The following is a 24,240-nucleotide window of genomic DNA, read 5'->3' as shown; positions in this document are numbered from 1 at the left end:
TGCACACGCAACGCATATTCGAAGCGAACGAAAGAGGAAATAAAACAAAAAACACGCCACGTCACGCCACGCCGAAGGGAGGGCGGCAATAGATATTTACGAGTAATTACACAGAAAAGAAAATAGGAAAATTAAAACAAAAAGAAGAAAAACAAAACCATGCCGGGCTTGCCAGCGACAGGCTACGATAGAGCACTCACGTCCGGTTGAAAACGAAACCTCTTCAAGCAAAACATGATAAGTAACGTTTAAGGAAACTCCATTTAACCACTGGCTAACCAGGCAACGCACCAATCCTCCGGGCAAACCGAAGTTCGCTTGCATAACACGTCACTAGTTAAATTACTCGGTGCATTGGACTTAACCAACCAAACTCGTATAGGCTGTAAGGGTAAATTCATACCAGAGGTCAGATAAAACGGACAAACAAATCAGATGAGAAGGAAACCCATTTGCTCTTTCCGATTCCACACCGAAGCTGCACACCATTTCACCACTTGGGTGTAAACATACACAGAGATACAAGTACACACATGCTTTCAGGAAATCTGCGAACGAAGGTTAATTATTGAAGAAGGAAAAATATTCACAAAGCTGGAGAGAAATTTAATGTCGGTTGATTTGAAGATGTTTAGGGATTTTCTGAATAAATGAGTAAGCAAAGGGGGGTAAAATTACATTTGGGCAACCCATTCGAACTTAACAAATGTTGGTAAGGGGAAAGCCGACGAAGAGGTAAAGCATAAGCATTCCGTATTCTAATGGAAAAATTGCTAGGATTGACGAACGAAACATAATGAGGAAATTAGGAGGGGAAAACTTACGGCAAACGACAAGCAAGACGCAATTAAGATACTTGAAAAACGACAAAAAAAAGGGTAACAAATTTAAATCTTACTGAAATGATGTACCGCAAGCTGCACTATAAACATACGTATAAGCCATATTTATCGAATTGTTGCTGTATTGCCTAAACTTGTGTTTTTTTTTCTATTTCCTTCGCTATATTGATTAGGAGCGCCATTCGTTTGCCCTGAGACCCTAGCATCTGTTCGGTTGCCAACTGCTTGATGGTTTAGGACTGCGTTGACGCGTTTAGCTGCTCATGCTTGATAGCTTTGTTATGAAATACCACGTTCGTTATGGGAAGAGGGTAGTAGATAAGTAGTTTCGAGTGAACCGGCTGGCTCGACGGAGGACAGTATGGCGATGGAGAGTGAGAAAGACAGTGGGGAGGACAATAGAGGAACATGTTAACCAAGTTGAATAAAGCCAAACACCAGCCAACCGCAAATGGATGCCGCCGGTAGAGAGAAAGACAGGAAGATGGCCAGCCGGTTCCGAAAGATGCACTACGAGGCGTTCGAGTGGGCCGAAAAGACTAAGACGATAACACAAGCACACACATGCAAACACACGGAAGGGGAAGAAAATAAACGAAACGCTAGGAATGATAAGAACGATTGTGATTTGATGAGGAAATTTATACAAAATTTTATAATCGGGAAGCATTTTTTATCGACGGTTATGTTGAAGAGTTTGAAATTGCGACGATGATGGGGGAGAAGAAAGGCGAAGAGGCGAAGGGAAGCTGGTTCAGTGTTATCCTTAAAGCTAAACACATGCGAATTAAAAAAAACCCAATTCAAGGGAGAATAAGTAAGTCGGCCGGAAGTGTTTGGAAACGAATGAGGCGACGAAGTACTGTTTCGGTTCTACGTTATGGTTTTTATTGCTTCGAAATGGTGTTGGGCAGTTCTTGGTGATGGTTTACAAATTTAGTGTTTGTGTAACGCAAGTTATGTATCGTAACGCAAGCAAAAGAAAGAAAAGAGGAAAAAACTGGAAACAAAAAAAAAACAATATTGATTACCGAAAAACAAATACTCTCCTTACGATGCTTACTGATATTAGGTGACATGACCGTGGCTAGTGCAACGACAGGGACTGTACCGTATCGTATCGTAGTACAGGTAGCATGCTGAATAAAAGCAACACATGCATTAAAACAAACAAGTAACACAACCAGTAAAACAAGGGAAAGAAGGAAGATGAAGCAACGATGAAAACGAACCTAGCGCTAGGCAAACGAGAGAGCGATTCGACGCAGGAAACCTAGTTTCTACACTGGTAAGGGCGGGTGGAGAAGTTTTTTCTTCCGATTGTGTTAATGATGCCATTGTTTCGAAGATAACTACCGTAGGTTTACCAGCAAGCATAACCCTACGCACACGTTCAACACACGCAACTAAACATACTACCGCATATTGCGACGCAAGCGATAGGATTCCCAGCCAGGAAAGGAGTCGATATCAGAATGCTTCGATGAAATCGCAAACGGCGAACAAGAAACCAACACAACCGACACTCACACATACATACACACGCAAATACCTACATACACATGAAAAGTTATGACCCGCAAAGGAAACATGCAAATGGCAGATGATTGTAAACTCAATCCACAATCATCGACGGCGGAAGCTGGCAGGTGCGGGGGGTTACGATTACGTCAAGTCTAGATTTTAAAAATTCAATACAAAATATTAAAGGAAAACTGAACCAACTATGAAAAATGGTAAAATTTGTCTTTGCTGTGTTGTTTCTTTTCGTCCGAAAATTTTCCAAGTTAAAAGTGAACGTGTGCAAGCTGTTTTCCTTTTTCTTTTTTCGAAAACGAATCTTCCAATTATTTTTGTGTGGATGGTTCGCAAAAGCGAAAACACGCCAATCGATTCCATGTTCTAGCACGTTCCAATAGTCGCCTCCAGCGAGTTTACTTTGAACTTTTAATGAAAATAAGGCGCATTCTCAAGAAAGCACCCCTTTGGGGTAGATTGTTAACCTTCACGCAGAATCAGCTTCAAGATAATTGTGGTTTTTTAAGCTTAAACTTATGGCCTTGGAGTCTGGTTTAACAAGGCTCTTGAGACTCATTACAATAGAACTTCTCCGTAGAAGAATATTGTGTTTTTTTTTCTATTTTCTACGCGACGTTATCAGACCACTGTGTGGAGTATGAAACATGTATCCAATTACAAATTGTTCTTATGAGTCTCAGGTGGGGATTACTTACATTCTCCAATGCCCAATAAGTCATTGAACTAATTTAAGTATGGTTTATTTATCTTACAGCAAAACATACTTTTAAGTGACTTTTTTAAGCTAGGAGGAAAAGGTTATACATTGTCGTTGTTGTTTAGTTATGTGGAAAATTTAAAATAATTAAAAATTAGCCCTTTTATTTTGATAAATTCTTTTCTATGCGATATGCATCTTTAGGTTGCATGAAATTAAAACTAATTCTTTTATTATTCTATCTACTATAATCGACTCGATGGAATCAGAATCCATGAAATACATTATGAAGTCGGTTCTGTGAATAAAAAAGAAAAACAGTCGACCACCAACCACTTCGCGGTTACAATTCGGATAAAACATAAATGAAGTTCTCGAAAATTGGGAAGCGAATACCCCCGTCTCCCCGTCGTCGGAAGTCGACTCGAACTCGTTCTCTGATCTGCGATTGTAATCCAATCCGATGCCACACGCAATCCCACACGCGTGACGCTTCACTTTCGCCTACTCTGACTGTTGCGTATTCAAGTGGCGTAACGCTCGTTCGTTTACGCAATTCGCTACCACCGACCGGTGGCATGCTAAGGACGATGAAACGAAACTTTTTGCTTCCCGGATCGCGACCCGGCTTCTGAACTCTCTCTCTCTCTCTCTGACAGAAATCTGCCAAATCTTAAACCGATAAGGGATCGGTTGAATGAAGCTAACTTTGGCGGGGAGCAAAAAACGAATTGTAAAAGAAAGTTCGATGATTGACTGTCGATAGCGTGATTATCTTGCCACATCAGCACTTGTCGGGGTAAGATTTCTTATTTCTATCGAAAATGTTCACACTCCGAAGGTTTTTCCTTTTTTTTTGTACGGTGTGCGATAGGATAAAGCGTAAAACGCACGTTCTCCTGAAGCACGTGATATCAAATGGTACGAAAGTGCGCCGCCGTTCGGTGGGCAAAAATTTTCCACACCGAAATGGACTGCGGTCGGATCCTGATGTTGGTACTTGATTGTGTATGTGTCTGTCTGCTTTTTTTTTACACGAAAAGGTGCGATAATTTACTAAGAGACCACTGACACGCCGACAAAGACAATTTTTCAGCTTCGTTTTGCTGAAGTTTGTTAGTACCAAGTAAATTATACAAAAGGTGGAACCTCCCGGGGCTCTTCAGATAAAATCAGTTAAATGTGAACGCTCTGCGTGGGATGTGATGTATTTGTGAGATTAATAATAAATCATCGAACCGTTCGGAATGATCCAGCATCAGTCGGCCTTCGAAGACAAGTTGCGTTCAAGAGTGGGATGGTAATTGAAACATTTTAAACAGAGGTAGAGCCATCTGAAATTAATACCACGTTTTGAAAAACAGACTTTGATCTCGTACTTTTCTTTGCCCATCGAAAGGCTTGAAAAATTGGCTCTTTACCTAAGCAAATAATGAACAACATCACGATTGTAGCAAGGATAAAACAATCTTGGCTGTAAACAGCAATGTCCAAATGTCCTTTAAAGTGTTGGACGAAAACATCAAACGCGTGGTGACTAAAAATAGCCTGTCTGCCCACCTTTCTTTACTTTACTTCCCACTTCGTATCTCCTTCAACGTCGGCAACACTGCATCATCAATTTTCCGATGATTCATTATTTATAACCTGCCGACCGTTTAACATAAGATGCTGTCGGAGGCTGCGTTCGCTTCGGAGAAGTTTGTCCTGGGGAAAAAGTTTTTAATGCAGAATATTAAAATAATCCTCGTCCCCCTTCCCACTTTCCAACCACTTCCGGGATCTCACAAGATGAAAGTTGATTGAAACTTAATTAATGGTGGTTCACCGTGGCCATAATCAGGCGGCATATTGTGGGGGGAAAGCACTGATGGCCGGTAGACCCTGACCGAATTTTCCGAGGCAGAGGACGTTGAAACCGATCGTAAAAAATCGTAATTGGCCATTATCTCCTCCGCCTGCTGATGGGCCGTGGCCGTGGGTGGAGGAGGGCTTACAACCCCGTCCGGACCAGGTACGGAAAAACGCGTCGTGTTTCATTGAGCAAAGTGGTAATGAATGAATTGGTGATTGTGATTTTGCTCCGTACAGTCTCGCACCGAAAGCCGTTCCGGGTTGTCGTTAAACGCTTGGGAAGATGTACGAAACTCCAAATAGAAAAACAACGGCATCTCGCAGACTGCGCAAGTTTTCCCTCGCGAAGCGTTGAAACCGTCTCGGATTCGAGCAGCCGCTTCCGAACTGCTCGAATGGTGGAGTTTGAACGAGTTTCCGCCAAGCCGGCTGTCAGTCCTGTTCCGACCGTGCTACCGAACGGTGTGGTGGTGGCGGTGCATTCGTTGTGGTTCGGTGTTGTGTGTCGGAGTGTCCGGTGTGTTTGCCCTATGAAAACCCGTTAGGCATCGAAAAAACGATCTACAAGAAGAGAATTCAAGTGTTAGACTGTGCTGTAATATATTCTAGTGGAAATATAATATCCGTAAATTAGGTTAGGAAAAATTTCTGTCGAGATGATCGTTGCCGGAATTGCTCGCTGGTGTCTGGAAGCAGGTACTAATAGTGCAAGCGTGCGGTCGTGAATTTTAACGAGCATCAAACCGCAGAAAACATTGAACCGGCTGAAACAACAACCGCCTCGGACGTTCCGGGGGCCCCTGGAGCTGCATGTAATGAATGACATTGTTAGCCAGGCTATAATGTGACCGCCGGCTGGTGGTTATGGTTCACGGCGAATTCGCAACGAGACAACGAACCTGGGGAAGACAAAGGGAGGGCAACCGGGACCCAGGAATGTCTATCAGCCGGTGTTGATAGCCCACCAAGCGCCGGAATGTGCTGGTTTTGATAGACCAAATAATGGCGTCGGGTTCATGCTGGCCGTAAAATTGCGACACGGATCAGCAACGATCCAAAGCAGATGTGCGCCAAACTAATTACTTCACCGAGTCACATCAAATACCTGAAGCACATCGAACAAAGGAATCGTTCCGGGAAGTTTGGCAAAGTACCGTAGAAATTTGCTAACCGTTCGTGGAACGCCGAGATCACTGAACAATATGGATTTACCCACACTCAAACGATCATTTGTGGTGAGTAGTCGAGATGAAATCATCCTTCAAAGCAGTGTTGAAGACATCTGAAACATCAAACACTTAAAATAGTTTAAACATTTATTTTAATGATTTAGTATTTAATCCATTTACGATACCGGATTTCATCAAGAAATTCATTTGCGAACATATTTTTCATTATAACTCATTGATTATTATGTAATATTTTCTAAAATTTCTGAGGATGTTATTCAAATTCTTATTCGTTTAAGCAGAACTCCTTGTTGGGTAGTAATGTAGTATTAATTTTACCGTTTGAATGACTTTTGATGTGCTTGTTTGAGATCCCAGATTGCACATTCTCTAAGTTTGCTGAAATAGATTGTTCATAGTGGGAAAAAAAACAAGAGTTTCGGAAGCACCATCTATTTTATGGCGGGCCTTTTTATATCAAAATCTGTTACAATTCAAAAATCGATGACTTGCGGCTGTATAAATCTAAATGTGCTAGACGTGGGGTTCGTCAGTGCGTAATGCATTCCAACAAATGTTTATGCACCACGCGTGATCGAGACGGAAAATAAATTTAAAATTTACACATGGTCATGGCTGTGTACACCATCCCCCCAGGAGGGCCTACATACAGCTCGTTCCATCCGGTCCGGCGGGGTTTTGTGCAGGATGTGGATACACTATAAATAAAATGGATTCGTTTACGATCCCAGACGGCCCAAAATATGGTACCCCTTGCTCTGGCGAATTTTGGAACCTAAGTTTTTGCTCAACCGGAACTCCCCGCTAAGTGCCCCGAAAGCCACCTAACAAGGTACATCGAAGAGTTACATAAAACGAATCCATTGTTTATGGACTCCGAAACGGTTTGTCATGAAAGGCTGATGAAAAAGGCCAGACCGGGTAGCGTAATGGTCGTCTGAAATGTTTGAAATTGGGATGAACAATAAACTTAAGCCGGCTATACTTTGCGATCACGACAAATCTGTATTCAATTTCGGTTGTAGGTATTGCTGCAAAGTCAATTCGATTGTATTCCGGTTGTGGGAAATCAGATAGCGAATAAGCTTAGGGAATTTAAAAAACGTCTTCAGAAAAACTTGCATATCACTTGCTTCATGAACTTCAAAATACTTTATGTATATTATAACGTTGTCAGACACTTTGTGACGTTTGAATTATTGTAACGCCTTGCTTTATTTGCAGAGAAAACCTTCAATTAATTATAATACTCTTTGAAAAGGATCGCGACTTCGTACCAACATTAAGTTTAGCTTCTTTTTGCTTGGTGCTTGGTGAAAGTATAGTCCTACCACTCACCGCAGATTATCCGGATTGGTTTAGTCCAGAGTTCGCTGCCATCACTGGGTATCGAATGACCTAATTATAGCCAATGTAGAAAATCTCAACTCATCAACTTAATGGTACAATCTCCTCCCACCGTCATCATATTTGTCTTAGTTTAAAACAACTGCGGGGTATCCGAAGCTTTCATCCGCGTCTAAAGTCCATTACTTATTGCGAAACGTGAAAGACCGGTTTATTCAACGGTTGGTTGGCAGGATAATAGAGCGGTGGAAAATTTTGTTTGATACCTGATAGTGGGAGGAAGAGATGGAAGGGAAAGCATTATTAGAAAATATTCCCTTTTCGGGTAAGGTTTAAAACGCGTGTGATAACATACATGGAAACCGATCTCTGTCGATGCGAATCAACCAGTGGAGCATAAAAAAGTTCTCTTTTTCTTCGCCATATAAACCTTTCTCGCAAAATAAGTATGCATGTTTTGGTTGGACAAGTTGGGGAGGTTTTTTAAAAGGCCTTTCTGTTTTGGCTTGGCAAGCCGAACCGAACTTGATATTACCATTCAAAAAGGGACCAATGTTTATTGGCTTGTGTTGCAAGTTTTCAATTTCAGTTGAAGAGTCACGAAAGAAAGAAAATGTTAACGAAAAAGGTGTGGATGAGGGTGCAAGCTGGTATTTGATCCGTTTAATATATAACGGTTGAGGGTTTTTTATTTCTCTACAGTATATTGAACGGTATAGACGATGGCGGATGGTGCAATTCGGACTCAGATTATCGGATTCGGCTTTCCGACGATGTCGCCCCCAGAGAGGATTGTGATCAGTATGCCAGACAAATTTAATTATGGTTGAATATCGAAGAGCATAGAACTTTGATTGAAGTTTAACGATCGATAAAAGTTTCCTTAATTTTAATGATATTTTATGCTTTTAATCTCGCTGAAATTTTGAACTTATTTTTCGGTCGCCGAAACGGATTTAATTATTCCTTTTTCTTTTATTTTCACATTGTATTTACAGATAACCACTAAACCCACTTTTTTTTTAAAGTTTAGCGCTAATATTCTAGAAAAAATCTGAAAAGTAGTTTTTTAATATGTTTAGTGTGTATGTTAAACGATTTACCATTTTGACATTTTAAATGATTAATTCTGAATGAAAAATGAATGGTTCACTCGTTTGAGTTAAGTGGTGCAAGGTTTGCAATATCGTTCATTTCCCTTGTTTTAAACTACTGTTGACGTAGTTGACCACAACGAGTAGGAATTTTAGCATCGATCAATGAGGGCTAGGTAAGTTTTAGTAAGGGCATTATTCTCAATAAAATAATGACGAACAATGATTGCAGTTCCTACAATATCTCGAAACATTTGGCGCAGGGGAAAAAGATTTATTGCCGAAAGGGAGCATTGGCGGGATGTTTAATTGCCAATGCTAAGTGACTGGGCCGAACTGCCTGCTTGACCTATTTATCCGTTGAAAAACACCCGCTGCACATGCGACCAAATACCGGATGGTTTACTTCCTGCTCGTCGCAGGTACACCTCGCCCAACCGGATGCGATGTGAAAGTCGATAATTTTTATTCAATTCTCACACCTCCCTCGCCGTGTTTCAACGGGAATCGTCTGTACCAACGGGTTGAAGTGCCCTTTGCGAACTGTAATGACCAGTTTTCCATGCGACCTCACATTTTATTACCCCTTTTTCTGTCCATTCAAATCGATAGGAAGTGGAGTTTGAGTGGAGCGCAACTTTTTATACTTTACTTTCATCGTTTCCTACTTGCTCGTTGAGCTGGTACAAAATGGGGAAAACTCTGTCCCCGCTTAACCGGAAACTGGTGAACATTTTCCACTCACCATCAAGCTACTTACATCTGGGGGGGGGGGGGGGGGGGGGGGAAAGCAGTATCTCGAGTGTCGTCGGCCGAAGTGGTTCACTTGTCCTCCCGAGGACTATTAACTAGCGGTATTGGCCGCTTCCCTTGGCTATTTTCTCTTTCTCTCTCTTGTTATTTTGCCTCTACCCTTTCGTAGCATTAAAACTCGTCCTAATGTTTGCTTCCGACGAACTTGAACAACATCAAAAATCAACAGAAGGTCAGCGAGAAGGACACAATCCGGATCCGGGAAAGTTACTTGCAACTTGTAGGTTGAAACTTGTCCGTTTGTTCGTCGCATCCGAGAAGCTTTGATTCGTTTGAACTTGCCGTTCGTTGGCTTTAGGTTGACACGCTGTTATTAATTGCTTTTTTCCTACGCCTACCAGGAAGTTACGACCCATCGCGGGCCGGTTGTCGTTGGCTTCCGCTTGGTTCGCGAAATCTATGGTATGATCTTTTAAATACGCTCGGTTTCGTTGTGGCCGGTCGAATAAAATCCGAGGTCGTTCGTAATTGAAGAGAAAACCTTTAAAGCCTCATAAGATATTCCATCCTAGGCCGCTGGATGCGTGGCGAACGTTCGCGTTGACCATCCCATTTTTGACACTGCAATAATTAGCTTTTTAATTTATGACGCACCAGGCGCCTCCATCGGTGTCTTTGAAGTGTGTCCCATAGACGTGGGAGAAGTAGCAAGGTTGATTTCATTTTACATTTAATTTTTCCATCTAGCCTTGGAAAGGAACTGTAAGCACCGAGGGCAGTTTTAAGGAAAGTAACGCTATACTGAAGGGTTTTACATGTTTTTGTCGTCATCTTCGAAATTCTTCCCTTCTCCGAGACGGATGAATGCCGGTCAAGTGATTCCGCTCCCTTCCGAATGTGCAATGAGCCGTGAAGTATAGAAAGCAGTTGAATCGGTCCAGCACGATCCATGCAAATGCGGGATGAACGATGGAAAACGGTGGAACAAAGGGAGCGGCATTTGACATTTTTCCACGAAAAGCCAAACGGGTTCAAATTTATTATCGCATTCCTTCAGTAGGAGGACAAACCAAACGGAACCCTTTTCGCTTGCCGGTGGAAACCCTTTCAAGACGTTCCTATCCGAGCACTTTGGGATCATTTCTTTTGTCTGACAAAAAGGAGTCGTTTTTGAGAAGGAAGAAGTCCCGATCTCGTGGAAATATTTTTCTTGGAGGCGTTTATCCGAACACAAACGAAGGTAAGCATAACAAAGAACGGTCCGTACGGTTGAAACGTGTAAATAACGATCGAAATTGTATCCACCACAAAGTGGAGCATATTCTCACGACAATTTTGATCCATCTTAGCGCGTAGTTCTTTGTGTTTTAAGCCAAGGATGAGCGTGGCGGACCATGAACATCCAGGCAACGGCAATCACCGAAAACATGCTCGAGCGGACCGGACGCAAAATTAAACATTAATTATCCTACCATTCCAGCGCAGGGACTGGGTCGTTAGCTTTCATTTCACGTCGACCGCAAGGTGTCAAAAAGGCAGCCCAATTTAATCTTATCTGCTTCGGAGCCGAAAAAGGTCGCCATTTGGTTCCGTTGGAAGATGCTCGCTTGGGTTGGCTGTTTTTGTTGTTGGTTCGCTCCGAAGCTTGGTACCAAAATTCGGTCGTGATTGATGAAAATGGAGTCATCACTAGCGTTTCGTTTGAACGAGCCGTTTGTGTTTGTGTGTTTTTGTCTGTCTTGTATTTCTTTCGTTCGTCCTTGGATCGGTTTTTCCACGCCCGCTCCAAAACTAGGCGTCGCGCAGTGTGTAATCAACTAGGTTTGTCAAGACAAGCGAACATACACACATGTCACACAAACACAGATGCTTACGTGTGGCTATGAGGCGCAATCAGAGAACGGAAGAAAGAAACAAGCGTCGCAAACAGCTAATGGAGGCCGGCAGATGGGCCTCGGGAGAAAGTTTACGGCCACCCGCGTCGGGTGAAGGAAAAGGGGTGGTAGGGGTGGAGGAATTTATGTGTCAGTTATCAAGCTAATTACCGTCGCTAATTTTGCTCGATGGCACCGATGGCGATTGGCCCCGTTTTTATCGAGCCAGGCCCGTGTTGACGGAATGAACTACAAAGTGTGCGGCGGCCTAGCGGGGTCGGTGTGAGTGTGTGTTGGTGCGGGTGGGTAAGACTGAGGGCTGAAGGACGGAATGGAAAGGCAAACAAATAGATATATTGTTAATCGATGGCCGGGCCACCTTGTAATGTGGAACGCGTCGGTGTGCAATTCCGGTATGCTAACAGCCGGACCAAGCAGGCGCCGAAGAAAGCCGAAAGGAAAACAAAGAAAAACTGCGCGAACTGCACGATGATGTACGGTCCCATTAATTGATGAGCTATGGTCGGTTTCGCTCCTGTGCCGCCACGACGGACGGACAAACACTGATGTCACCCGGGGTGGGAGTAAAAGGTGCATGAATCAGGAGGCCGTAGGATTCACTCCTTGCGCGCGATGTTGTTGAACTACGCATAATGGCTCCCGTGAGCGTTGGCGTACGGGTTGTGGTGGGTTTGGGTAGCGCCACACAAACGGCCCAAGAAGACGACCTGAACGATGTCGCACCTTTTTTATTTACGAACCATAAGAAACGGACCATCACCCGAGGAGTTCCCTTTACGGGACACCTTTTCGCAAGAAATATGTTCCGAGCCGGCACCTAACGACGGGTAGCATATGGGAACAGATGGTCGGAAGCTTTTAAGTATCCTGCGGAAGCAAGGCCATCAACTCCCGAGAGATGGTAATTAAATGAACGAAACATTTGGCACTGTACTCACCCCGGAGACATATGGTCGTTGTCGTTGTGAACATATTATCATCACCACGCAGAGGTTCTACAGAGTACTCAGAGCACGAGAACACGCAGTGAGTTGCAGCAATCATCATTATGAGCAAAGTGAACAGATTAGTTAAACAGAACAAGGGAGGAAATCTTTCTTGTAAAGAAGGAACAAACTAAAGTTTCTGTTATGTTTACAAGTTTTTGGAGTTTAGTTTTATTTATATTGGAGTTAAAATGGAGTTAACTTTGAACATTTGATTTATGTTTAAATTTCGCTTTAAATTTCACTTTCAGAATCTGGTTTTGCAGTATTTTATTGTATTTTCTATAATGCAAAATTGATCAAAATCTGTGTAAAAAATAAAAAATCAATACCATCCAGTATGCAATCGATTGCCGAATCAGCAATCGTTGGCTAGAAGTGACACTTGTCTGGGAGATACTCAGTGCATTCCATATTCGTTTACGGTGCTCTTCTCCAACGCCATTAGGGGACAGTTTAACACGAGTAAGAAAGGACGGTTCTTTTTTTGGCTCAGCCTCTCAACTGTCACATGTGAAGCCGCTGATAGCAGTCAAGTCTGAGCCGGTCGAGTAGCAATACTTATCATCATTAACAGGCGTCTGACAATTGCTCTGATTGCTGCCACCCGACCCGGGCGCGGCTTTCGGGAGGAAAGCCTCCCCGGAGACCGAGCCGACGTCGTCTTCGAGCGAAGGCGTGTTCCGTTTTGCGTTCGTGTTTGCTAGCTTCAAAGTACGCCATCTGGTGGTACATTTATTTAAATTTAGCGTTCAATCTGTACGCCAATAGATCTGGAAGAGGGTGGGGAACGTGAAGGGAGAAAAGGAGAGGTCTCATGACGATAGGATATTTTGGCGAGCACCAGCATAAGACCGGGGCAGTCGGGCTCGGGATGAAAAAGCACAAAAGCACCCGACTGCTCACCGGAACAGAGCGACAGCCGGTTCCCATGAGCACACTTCTAGAACACACTCGCACTAGGAAATGGCAAAGCTGGAGTGGCGGCGGGTTCTTGAAAGTGAATGAAGCTGTCCAAATTTGCCACGCCATTTTGCGAAGGAAGCGATAAGAATGGTTCGCTGGAACGGCGGAAGACGAACTGTTCGGTGGTTTCCCTGCCGTTTCTCGGAGGACCATAGCGGCAGTTAGGGATTCGTCAAAAAAGGTTTCGCAATCAGCATCACCCGTCATGATTAATCTGCCTCACGGCTTATAAAGCTATTAATAAGCGGTACCGTGCGTTACACACACGGTGGTCGTTAAGTATTAGCGTTTTCATGGCCGTTTGTCCGTTGCCAACAAATACGAGGTAACGAACGAGGGCGGAAGCTGCCAACCGGGAAAATCGGTTACCAGGCAAAATTCGTTTCGGTGAAGAGGATTGCGAACTACAGGTGTATCAATTACTCAAACATAACGTGCACAGTAAAGCTGTGGAAATTAGCTGTGTTTAACCAATGGGTAGGTATGTGAGGAAAGCTTTCGTAAAATTACACAATTTTCAATTTCGGCAGGGTGAATGAATCTTCCTCATTCACCTGTACTATGGTAAGCTTAAATTGAAATACATGAAAAGTATCTCAATCAGTGAATAAACATCACCGAACACACACCCTGGATCACGACGTTCTATATTTACCGAACACGATTACCGATGATCAAAGCAACCAGTAACTTTCTCCCTTCTCTTGTTTGCTTATTGACAGGTTCATCGGGGAATAGCGGACTCCGGACGTAATTAGCACGGAGGAAACGCCATCAAAGTGAAACGTACCGCAATCATCCGTTGGCCATCAGGTCAAGCCCGGTCTGCCTGCATCATTGCATCTACCGGCCAGCTCACATCGAATAATATCCGGTGCAGTCGATTCGCCCCGAGCAGAGCGCACTTTTCCAACCACCGTCCGGCCACGTTCTCTATCTCTAGGGCAGGATTCTGTCTCGCACAGCGGGCGGAAACGGTTGCCAACCCTGCGGGTGAATTAAAACATTCCCAAAAAACCCGTTCACCGTACGCCACCCGGGGAAGATTGTGCGAATCATTTTAGGGGCTGTTTATTTTTTTATGTTTTCCCCGCTCCTCTGTGCTGTGTGAAATTTGTGTAATGAATTTGAACCCGAAAGTCGCACGCCCCGGGCGAACGGGGCCGTATCTGAGCGTGTTTTCACTCGCTGGACGGTGGAAATATAGAAGGATTTTGGCACACCGGCGCCGACACTCACGCTTCAGCCACTGAAAACGTGCGTAGCAACAGGAACAAAGGAACAGGCGAGAGGAAAATCAACTGGATGTAGGCAACGGTACGGAGGGAACAATATAAGATCCTCCGGTTTAATAGATTACGAGTACGCTACATACCAGCCGACCGGACGGTGGCGTGAAAAATCGCTTCACAGCTTTCCACAGTTCCCGGGGAAAACATGGCTTGGAACGGCACTGGCAACGCAACCCTCGTCGGCAGTACCGCCTCGCTGCTAATCAACTATACGGCCACGCTGTCCACCAGCCGCAGCTACCAGGAGATGTTCGTTAATCTGCAGCTCAGCGAGGACACGCCGGACGGCGGGCGGACGAGGGCCACGCTGGGGGCACTCGGGACGGATGCGCCGCACCGGTTCGGCTGCACCCGACCCTGCCTGTCCTGGAAGAAGCTGGTCCTGGTGGCGCTCTTCTGCCTGCTGATAGTGATCACCGTCGTCGGCAACACACTGGTCATCCTGTCCGTGCTCACCACCCGCCGCCTGCGCACCGTCACCAACTGCTTCGTGATGAGCCTGGCCGTGGCCGACTGGCTCGTGGGGATTTTCGTGATGCCGCCGGCCGTCATCGTGTTCGTCGTCGGTACGTCAAGCGGCTCGAACGCCCGGTTTTGTCTCTTTTCTTTTTTACATGCCCACGTTCCGTTCCTGGGGCCTTCTTTATCATCACGTACATATTAAGTCCTTATCGTTTTACAGCCACTTCGCACACGGTGACGTTCATGACGCGCGTTAAGTTGTGCGCCTATTGCTACGCGATTGAAGTGCAAAATGCTCCAAACTCTGCAGTTTCTGTTGCAGCTCGATGTTCCACTCCTCTGATAGCGTGTTTATTTGCTTTGTAAACACCGTTTAACAACCTTGCAATCATCCCGCAAACATTTGAAAGCTGGTATTTGTTGGCTTTTTTTGTATAAACGGAAAAAAGGCTTTACTTATGCTCACTTTGAAATGAGCGCATGAAGGCAAATAATTCCTTGTTTCTACGCAACAGTGTGGGAAGTTCTTTCATACTTTTGCTGTGCGTCGGCTTACATGCAGCTTTTTTTCCGGTAATCTCCACTCCCGCTTCCATATAGGAATGAGCAATTTTGTCGTTTCATCCCACCAGCTAGCTGGCTGTTTCACGCGCCATCTTTTCCCTCCCCTTCCTTTGATGCTATCTTTGGCATTTTGTCGAGGGATGGGGATTTTCGTCTGTCGTTATTTTCCGTTCCCTTTGCTGCCCTCACTTGGCTCGATTTCGCACAAAACCAGATCCCACCAGCGTCGTTAAATCATACGTGTTCTTTTCGCATGCAGCAAGCATTTTTCTGCACCACTGCAAAGCGGAACAGGCGATACGATCGGTTCTGGAAGGCTCATCCGGGTCTCGGGTAGGTCGTGTGTCCCTCTCTCCCGATTGGATCCGCCAGATAAATACCGCATCAACACCGGGGGTTTCGTTTCGGTTGATTTCCTTAAAGCTGCTGACAGAATTTTCTAGAAAATGGAACTTTGTTCACTTTTGATGGATTTGATGATAAAATGGAAAAAAATCCTTTGGAATGTAACGTCTCATTTGATAAACGATGGAAGCTACCGGTAGTTTGAGTATCTCTTAATACTACAGTGAATCTCATTTCCTAGAAGGATCACTAACACTAACATTTCCCCCAGTGTATTAGAGAGTTCTGCGAAGAAGTGAACCAGTATTTATTCGCTCTAATTAGGAAAGTTTGGAAATAGTTAGAAGCTCGTTCGAAAATTTCACTTTCCAATTCCATATTTATTTAAGACATTGGTTTCCTTCCATGGAAAAGGGCTGGCGAGATATTTTTCACACGAGCACTCATATTGCATCATATTTATTTCTCCTGTTTGAAATGTCCACCGGTCGCAAACGGGCCACCCTGCGCTTCCCCGTCCCTTAAGCAAACCAACGAAAAAGGGATCAGACGAATTCTCCTAAAGGACTGCAGAACAATCTTTCACTCCTTCTTTTTCTCTCTCTCTCCTTCCCTTTCCCTCCCCGAATGGTTTCCGGGATACAAATCTGGAAAATAATTTGCCCGAAAGTTCATTACCGGCGAAGCGCTACGCAAATAGAATTAACACAACTTTCCCGCTGCCTTGCGCGCAAATTGACTCCTGCGAGTAGGATTTTGGGGCCGGCGATGCGATATGCGAGCCGGCAGAACCGGGTCGCCGAAAAGTGAAAGTAATCCTTTGAATAAACAAACTCCAGTTATTGCTGTTTACCCCCATCGGGCTCGGTGGACGGTGCGTATGAGAGCCGTTTTATCCGAGGAAAATTCACCGAGGGTGGGCCAGGTCGTGTGACGTCTTTGACGTTTGCACGCGACGTTTCCTTTTGCGCGTGGCGCTGCTTTCGACACACATCTGCGCCCCCGCCCAGCCGTTCACTAACTGATGTTTTCCACTCTTATCCCGTCGCCGGAATCGTGACCCGACGTTGGTTTTACTACCCCAGAATCGTGGCAGCTCGGTTGGATACTGTGCGATATTTGGATATCGCTCGACGTGCTGCTCTGCACCGCCTCCATACTCAGCCTCTGTGCGATCAGCGTGGATCGGTAAGTGACCCCGGGGTGCTGGGGGTGGGAGGGGGAAGGGTGGAAAATTGTTTCTCACACTCGCACACTGGCACTTTCCGCAGATATCTGGCCGTTACGCAGCCACTCACCTACTCCAAGCGGCGGCGTTCGAAGCGGTTGGCGTTGCTGATGATTTTCGTCGTCTGGCTGGTGGCGCTGGCCATCACGTGTCCACCGATTCTCGGCTGGTAAGTATCGGCCCCCGCATCCCTTCGTCCGATTACCCTGCTTACCCGGAAGTGGTGGAAATAAAAAGGACCACGGCGAAACGTCGCACACTCGCCACGAATCTTAAGCAGCGTGTTGATGGTGGGATTAAGGATGCTCACTTCACGGCCATTGTCACGGCGTGACCCCCCTTCCCCTCACCGCGAGTCGTTCCTCGAGATGCTGCTCGAATCTGCCACTGGCGAAATGGCGAAAACACCCATTAGGATTTGGCCTAAGCGTCTCGGAAGTTCGGCGCTTCGGCGAACGTGTCGCTCGTCTCGAAGCTGGTGGATGCCTTCAAGGGCCATCGAACTGCACGCGCACGAAGGCGCTCGTGGGCCGCACGACCAACCATAAAATGGACTGCTTCATTCGAGCGTGCGGTATATTCGGGGCGCGGACGGCCCGTTGACGGCAAACGGAGCGGAATGTGGCCACGTGTGTCCTGTTTCGCACGTTTCGTTACGCGCGAAGTGAATTTTATTTTAAGACCGGTTCCAAGACACGGCCGCGGGAGGAAAGTTGTCAACTTTCGGTGGTTAAAGTTTTTGTGTTTTTCCTCTCTTTGTTTCGCTTATCGTGTCGGTTGAAAATGTGTTAGCCAAACCCGTGGCTTTTCGCCGTGGGGAATTTTAGCTTAACATTTATTTTTAAAAGGCTCACTTTCAGTCTGTGACAGATTCAACCCGTTTGCTAGTGCCTCGAAAAAACCGGAATCCGTTGTGGGAAAAAAGTTTTCCCCTTCTTTGAAGGAAAGACCGAAGCCTTCGAAATCCCCGTGGCGTGGTTAGGCTTTAATCGCAGTCCATTCATTTCCGCTCCGGAAGTTTCGAATGAGCAGGGATTAATACGTTTTGTCACATGTGAGTGAGGAAGGACATGGACAAGGTGAAAACCGAACAACAAACAATAATCCTCTCACGCAAAGGATCACGAGCCAGTACAATGCGATTGACCAACCTTTTAGCGAAATTAGGCTGGACAAATAGCCTCGAACTACACGGAGCATAGGACTTTCGCGAGAAGCGGTTCACTTTTCCTCGAAAGCAAAAGGGACGGGGCAAATAAACTCCAGTATTCTTCTGTGGCCGAAGTACGCGGAAAAATCGTTGAACCGTGAAGATCTTCGGGGGGAGGGGAAAGGGAAAGAAGGAAAGTTTCATCATACATTTATTTTTGGGCACAATGGCCTGACCGTTGCATGCCGGGGTTTCTTTTTCTCCAATGCTTTGGTTTTATTCCACGAGACAAGTCTGACGAGTATTTGACAAATTTTTCTGTCTATTCCATTGTGAGGTTTCCACCATTTTTCCCACCTTATCATGTGCTTCGTTTTGGCGATTACTTCACAAGATGCCGATCTTTGGTAGTAAAAATAAAACAAATCAAGAAGCAAAACATAAACACCGAGAAAGAAGGCATAACTTTGGCTTCACGCGAATTTTTCCACCGCACGCGAAAGGCGAATGTGCAAAAGTTTTCCACGGACCCGCGGGCCACCGTAAAAGATCAGGCGCTTCGGCGAATATGGCGAATGTCCGTGACGTGATCTTCCGAACACGTAAAGTGCTTTCCGTTTTGACTTTCCCAGTGGGTACGCACAATTGCAGCCCACTACCAATTTTCCCTCCTCTCCAAGCGGGTTTGGCGCCGAAATATTACGATGGCAAATTTAATTCCGAATGTTTATTCAAAAGTTCCGAAACCGACCCGCTCGGTGTGTGGCGCGTGTTGTTGTTCGGTGGCACTTCGCAGGGTGAGTGAAAATTTTGTATTTGCTGGAAAATTTAATCTGAGCAAAATCAATTACCCTCCCGGAGCGGGGGATACACCACGTGCGCCGTGTAGCATTTCCGTTTTGTCGGGCAATCTGTCTGCGAGACCTTTATCTCTCGATTTCCCATTTCCCCCCGCTTCGTCAGATGTTGCTGAGTAGCTTTTTCCTTTCTTTTTTCTTGCTTTGATAACCCACACACACAGGTATGATCAGGACCGCAGGACACTGCAAAGCTACGAGTGCCACTACAATCAAAACAAGGGCTACGTGGTGTTCTCCGCCATGGGTTCCTTCTTCATCCCGATGACGGTGATGCTGTACGTGTACTCGAAGATCTGCTGCGTCCTGACCTCGCGCCAGAACCGCATGACCAAAACGGAGGTAAGTCGCAGACCGTTCACCCCAACCGAAACGGTCGGTGCCGTTGGTGTTGTCGTTTAGCTAGAAAGCCTTCGAGGCTGGACCATCCATCTTTCGGGGGGTTTTCAGGTACCATCGCTTAGAAGGATTGCCACCGGATTGTCATCCATCCCGGGTAGTCGATTGGTTTGTTTGCCGGTCGCAGTTGTGTTTTGGGGATTTAATTTCAAGTAGTCCGTTGTTGTTATGCTAATGACTCGCCCCGAGGTGAGTTAAGCCCGGTTTGGTGGGTGGACAAATATTTTTAGAATGTCAAGAGCGCGGCGAGTGATTTGTGTTTTTAGGGCTTGTAAAACCCCAACAATCACAGCCCCGCAACGATGGGAGTTTTATTTAAATTTTGTTTCCACAGATTTCCTATGAGAGGGTTGATTAATTTAGGTTTTAGAAAGGAGTTTATTTAAAATAGTCATCATATAAAGTGCTTAGTGAAGTGGTAGAAAGAAGATCCTTATTTGATGTCAACATGTTAAGGAATATACAGTACAGCCCTTGTTGTGTTACGTTCATAATAGAAGGCTTTTCTAAAACAGTTGTACATCCATTGTTTGCCAAAGAACATGCTAGAAGGAAAATAAATTTCATGAAAACAAAAACAATCTATTTTGTATTACAAAAGCAGAAGTTTACAACATAAAAACCCTTAACCACAAGAAAAAACATAAGATATATCGTGAAGGCACAAATTGACTCGGTAGCTCGAAAGGGAAGCGAAAAAAACGTGGTTAAAATAGGCAACTACAACCGCAGGACATCATTCTTGTGGGTGGCCCAGTACGTGCTTTCGACCGACTTTAAATATTAGCATAGGATATTTGGTCGCCGGTAGCGGGCGCGCGGTCGAAAGGGACGGGCTGAAAGGTGATAGAAGCGAGTGTTATTCCTTTTCCCCGTGTTTTTTGGTTGTTGTTTTTGTTGTGTGTACTAGTGGTCCGGTGGTCCGGTTCTCTATTTGCTCCGTTGGTTCCTGTGCTAGTTTTATGGGGCCAATTTTCTCCGTTCATCGCAATCCATTGGGCTGACCTTTTCAATGGCTTTTATGGTTTGTTTTCTACCTCTGGATCATTCTTTTTTTTTCGCAGGCCACGGAAAAGACCTGCGATATCGAAGTGGATAACTGCACCTCGGACGCCGACACCAGCCCCCGGCAGATGGTCAGCAGTGCGGGAGCCGGTGCTTACGGGGTGACGGGTGGAGGTCGCCACGGGCTCACCACCCCGCACTACGCCGGCAACGGAGGCAGCAGTCATAATACCTCCCACCAGACGCTGTACGAGTTCCTCAGCTCGACCCGCACCACCCCGAACGCGGCGTCTCGCAGCTCGCAGCGGAACGGCAGCAGCGGTAGCGGCATTTCCAAGTTTTCCGGCACCACGTTCGAGCTGCGACCGATCAATACGGTGCAGTTCAGCGCCAGCCAGATCTCGCTGTCGGAGTCGTGCGCCTCGAACGTCACGGTCAACGCGACCAAGGTGCGCCTGCACGGCAAACGCATCCCGATTCGCATCTCGTCGCTGAAGCGCGAAACGAAGACGGCCCAGACGCTCAGCATGGTTGTCGGTGGGTTCATCGCCTGCTGGCTGCCGTTCTTCGTGTACTACCTGCTGATGCCGTTCCTGCCCGACGCGTCCAAGAGCGACGAGCTGATGGAGTTTCTCACCTGGCTCGGCTGGATCAACTCGGCCATCAACCCGTTCATCTACGCGTTCTACAACGTCGACTTTCGGGTCGCCTTCTGGCGCCTCACGCTGCGGAAGTTCTTTAAGAATAAGCACAACCTCGCGTTTTTGAAGTCCTAGGCAGGGGCACCTGATGATGCCCTGCGTCTTTTGAACAACGCTCTACAAATTTAAATAAAAGACATCACACGTTTGTTATTCTATTTGCTGCAAGAAGGGTTTCGGTTTTATTCAATTTACCATGTCAAATATGAGAAAACAAGAGAAAGAAATGAAATGAGATAGTAATAGTTTATTTATGAAATCGTTTACCGCTGCTTAATTGTAACGGTTTCATCCGATTCCTTTTTTGTTTCTGCGACTCTGCGATTCCTCACTCGTTTCAGTGGCGATGATGAGAAAGATTCTGATATATTTTTTTTTAAACCGTAACAATAAGACCGTTTCTAAGACTGTACAAACATATTGATAGTAAAATTTCCAAAATTTATAACAAATTTTGATAGAAATGTTCCAGAAAGCATCCTGAAAAACTTCCACGAATTTCTCCTCATTACATAATTTCCTTCTACATTGGGTGCTTTCTAGGAACAAAATTTTTGGATATCTCAGAAATAATCTCATTTGTAGCTCTAACGACCTACATGGTACCACATAGCTACTAACTGTGGACGGTTTACATTATGTATGTTCGGTAATGGATACGATTAATACAATCAGAAGCCATCCAAGCTTGTTTGTAACTTTTTAATTCGTTGGCATTTGACCACTCAAATGAAAGGCCTTTTCAAGACAAACAACTTTATACAGTAAAAATTCTTCCTAAATTCTTAGTTTTTGAAAAAAATTTGTTTGGCAATAGGTACAGAAACCGGTCGGTATTTTAACACATTGACTACCAATGATCCATATAGTGGGAGACAGCCAATTTGGAACTTGCCACGAAACTCATATATTAGTATTACACTAATTTTGTATGTGTTTATCTATGTGTTAATTTGATCAAAAATGATTGTACTAAAAACTGCTGCAACAATTTTCTAATAACTTTATGATTCTCGTAATGGAAGGTCCTATGCGGACCAGCAGCTTTGTGCGAGAAAAGATTTTTCCATTGTTTCTAATCTTTGAAGAAATCAAAATACCATTATGTTGCGTATGAATGCATTCACAATGACGGTCGTGTGTTCACGAACCGGTACCGGTAAATTACCGAAATAAGATTGTCTGATTCTTATGGTTGTATACAAATCCTTGGAATTGAATGCAAGGTGCAGAATGATTTTGGCTCGGTGAAATTTATAGCACACTTTTTTATAGCATCTGTTATGTTGCATTCAAATAACCAAGGAGATGGAGACGCCTGGTCTTTTATCTTATATTGTAAGAACGTTGCATTTTTGTTGAATTATTATTTCTCTGGTCTAAAGAAGAGCAGAAAAGAAGATTTAAAAAAAATCTTGTAAATCCAACGAACAAAGCAGAAAATCATCTGAAGAGAACAATACCCAGAAAAACTTTTTCCTCTCAGTTTGACCCAATTCTATTCATAACGCAAAGGTTACTTCTCATGCCGTTACCGCACCGATCGGCCGCAACTACTTTGAGCTTTCAAATGATGAATAACAATACACAAATCATCAAACGAATTTGTCAACGGCAGTGACTTTGCTCTGGAAAAACTTTGACCGTCAGCCACTATGAACTCATGAAAACTGTTTCGTTGGTAGTAACTGTGAAACTCTTGCGGTTTAAAAAAGAAAGAAACTTTGAAAGGAGATTGGAGTGTTGCGTAACAAATTATATTTTGTCATGGGTTGAATGAAGATAGAATAGAAGTATTAAATACGGATATTTAAAATTAAATGATTGAATTAATTAAGAATTATAAGTAGTACAACCGCACTATAGAATATTGTGTAGTTTGAAGAATGGAAAGATTTTGTTTATATTTCAAGAGCTCAGTTAATATGTAAAAAAAACGATACATACGATCTGTTAAAGATCAAGAATTCATCCGATTCACTTTTCGCATTTCATGCTGCGTTCATCCTGAAGGCATACTTGAAGTTCAATTGGATATCATTTCGAAATTTCATTATTTTTTTCACTTTGATATGATGATCCAAAGCAGTAGATGGAGAGGCTCAAAGATCCCTCCATTTTCCGTAGTTATTTAGTTCGTTATACGGGCGTTCGGGCACTAAATGTCAGCGGTCGGTCAAGGTCCGGCCGAGGTCCAGCTTGTGCTGGTATGATTTGCATGCAGAGGAAGACACGGAACCGTAATGCTATTACGTTTTTTATTGCATTAGTTCACCTCCAGTAAAAGCTTGAATCGATCCATGCGCCAATCAGTCTTTATCAGCGGCATAGGGGAAGGCACAACCCGGTACAACAACCGTGGCGGACGGATGCCGTGTGGCCTTTGGAGGTTAGCGGCTTAAAAGGTAAGATGTATCCAGTGGAAAAAGACCACACGACGGAAAGTTCACGTTCGATGTAAAACTAAGCGCACTGCAATCAATCATCATAAAATTTCCTTCCACCTGGCAACTCCACTTGACGTGGCTGGTACAATAGCGACCCTTGCGCTCGTGCCGACATTTCCGACGAGCCGGGCAAATAGATGGTCGAGGAAATTTGATTGCTGATATCATTCGGCGAGCGTGTCGAGAAAAATGCGCTCATCGCTCGGGAGCTAATTAGTTTGTTGCTAGCCCGGGTGGAGCGAATAAAATCTCTTTTCGGTATTTCTCCACCACCCATTTCCCGACGATGCACCTTTTAAAGATCTTTTTCGACACGAAACAACGCGCCGTACGATACCGGGAGCCGTTGAAACGTGCTGGTGGTGCGTGTACCCTTTTTACAACTTTGTCGGTGATGGCTGCGGTGTGGTGGTTTCCCATGAGGGTTAGAAACTAATTTTCGAGTCGACTTCGTTACGATAATGTTGTGCCTCTTCCGCGTGCAGAATGCTTGTTACCAGGCGGGTGATCAGGCGGGTGTGTAGCTGAGGAGGACACTGGATTGAATGTTGCGTTCTTGGTTTTTCTCATCTCGGTTAACATAGTACCGCTAGTATTTTTTTGAGAAGATTTTTACTATGGCAAAAA

General features: G+C 44.7%; 1 protein-coding gene across 1 annotated transcript; it reads left to right on the top strand.

Moving 5' to 3' along the window:
• Nucleotides 1–14,600: 14,600 nt before the first annotated feature.
• On the top strand, nucleotides 14,601–21,241 carry LOC131289712 (probable G-protein coupled receptor No18). Its single transcript, XM_058319013.1, has 5 exons — nucleotides 14,601–15,021; nucleotides 16,912–17,014; nucleotides 17,098–17,223; nucleotides 19,226–19,403; nucleotides 20,525–21,241. Exons 1-5 carry the CDS (start codon nucleotides 14,601–14,603, stop codon nucleotides 21,239–21,241), a joined length of 1,545 nt encoding a protein of 514 aa, XP_058174996.1.
• Nucleotides 21,242–24,240: the final 2,999 nt, after the last annotated feature.

The sequence above is a fragment of the Anopheles ziemanni genome, chromosome 3 (assembly GCF_943734765.1).
Source record: "Anopheles ziemanni chromosome 3, idAnoZiCoDA_A2_x.2, whole genome shotgun sequence".
NCBI classification, from domain to species: domain Eukaryota; kingdom Metazoa; phylum Arthropoda; class Insecta; order Diptera; family Culicidae; genus Anopheles; species Anopheles ziemanni.
This window is presented reverse-complemented; position numbering and strand designations above follow the sequence as displayed.

What these genes read in the sequence shown, in the direction of transcription:
- LOC131289712 (XM_058319013.1), top strand. Translation starts at nt 14,601, where the DNA reads ATGGCTTGGAACGGCACTGGCAACGCAACCCTCGTCGGCAGTACCGCC. An exon ending in TGTGCGATCAGCGTGGATCG is followed by an intron (nt 17,015 to 17,097) that starts GTAAGTGACCCC and finishes CACTTTCCGCAG; the next exon opens with ATATCTGGCCGTTACGCAGC. An exon ending in TGTCCACCGATTCTCGGCTG is followed by an intron (nt 17,224 to 19,225) that starts GTAAGTATCGGC and finishes CCACACACACAG; the next exon opens with GTATGATCAGGACCGCAGGA.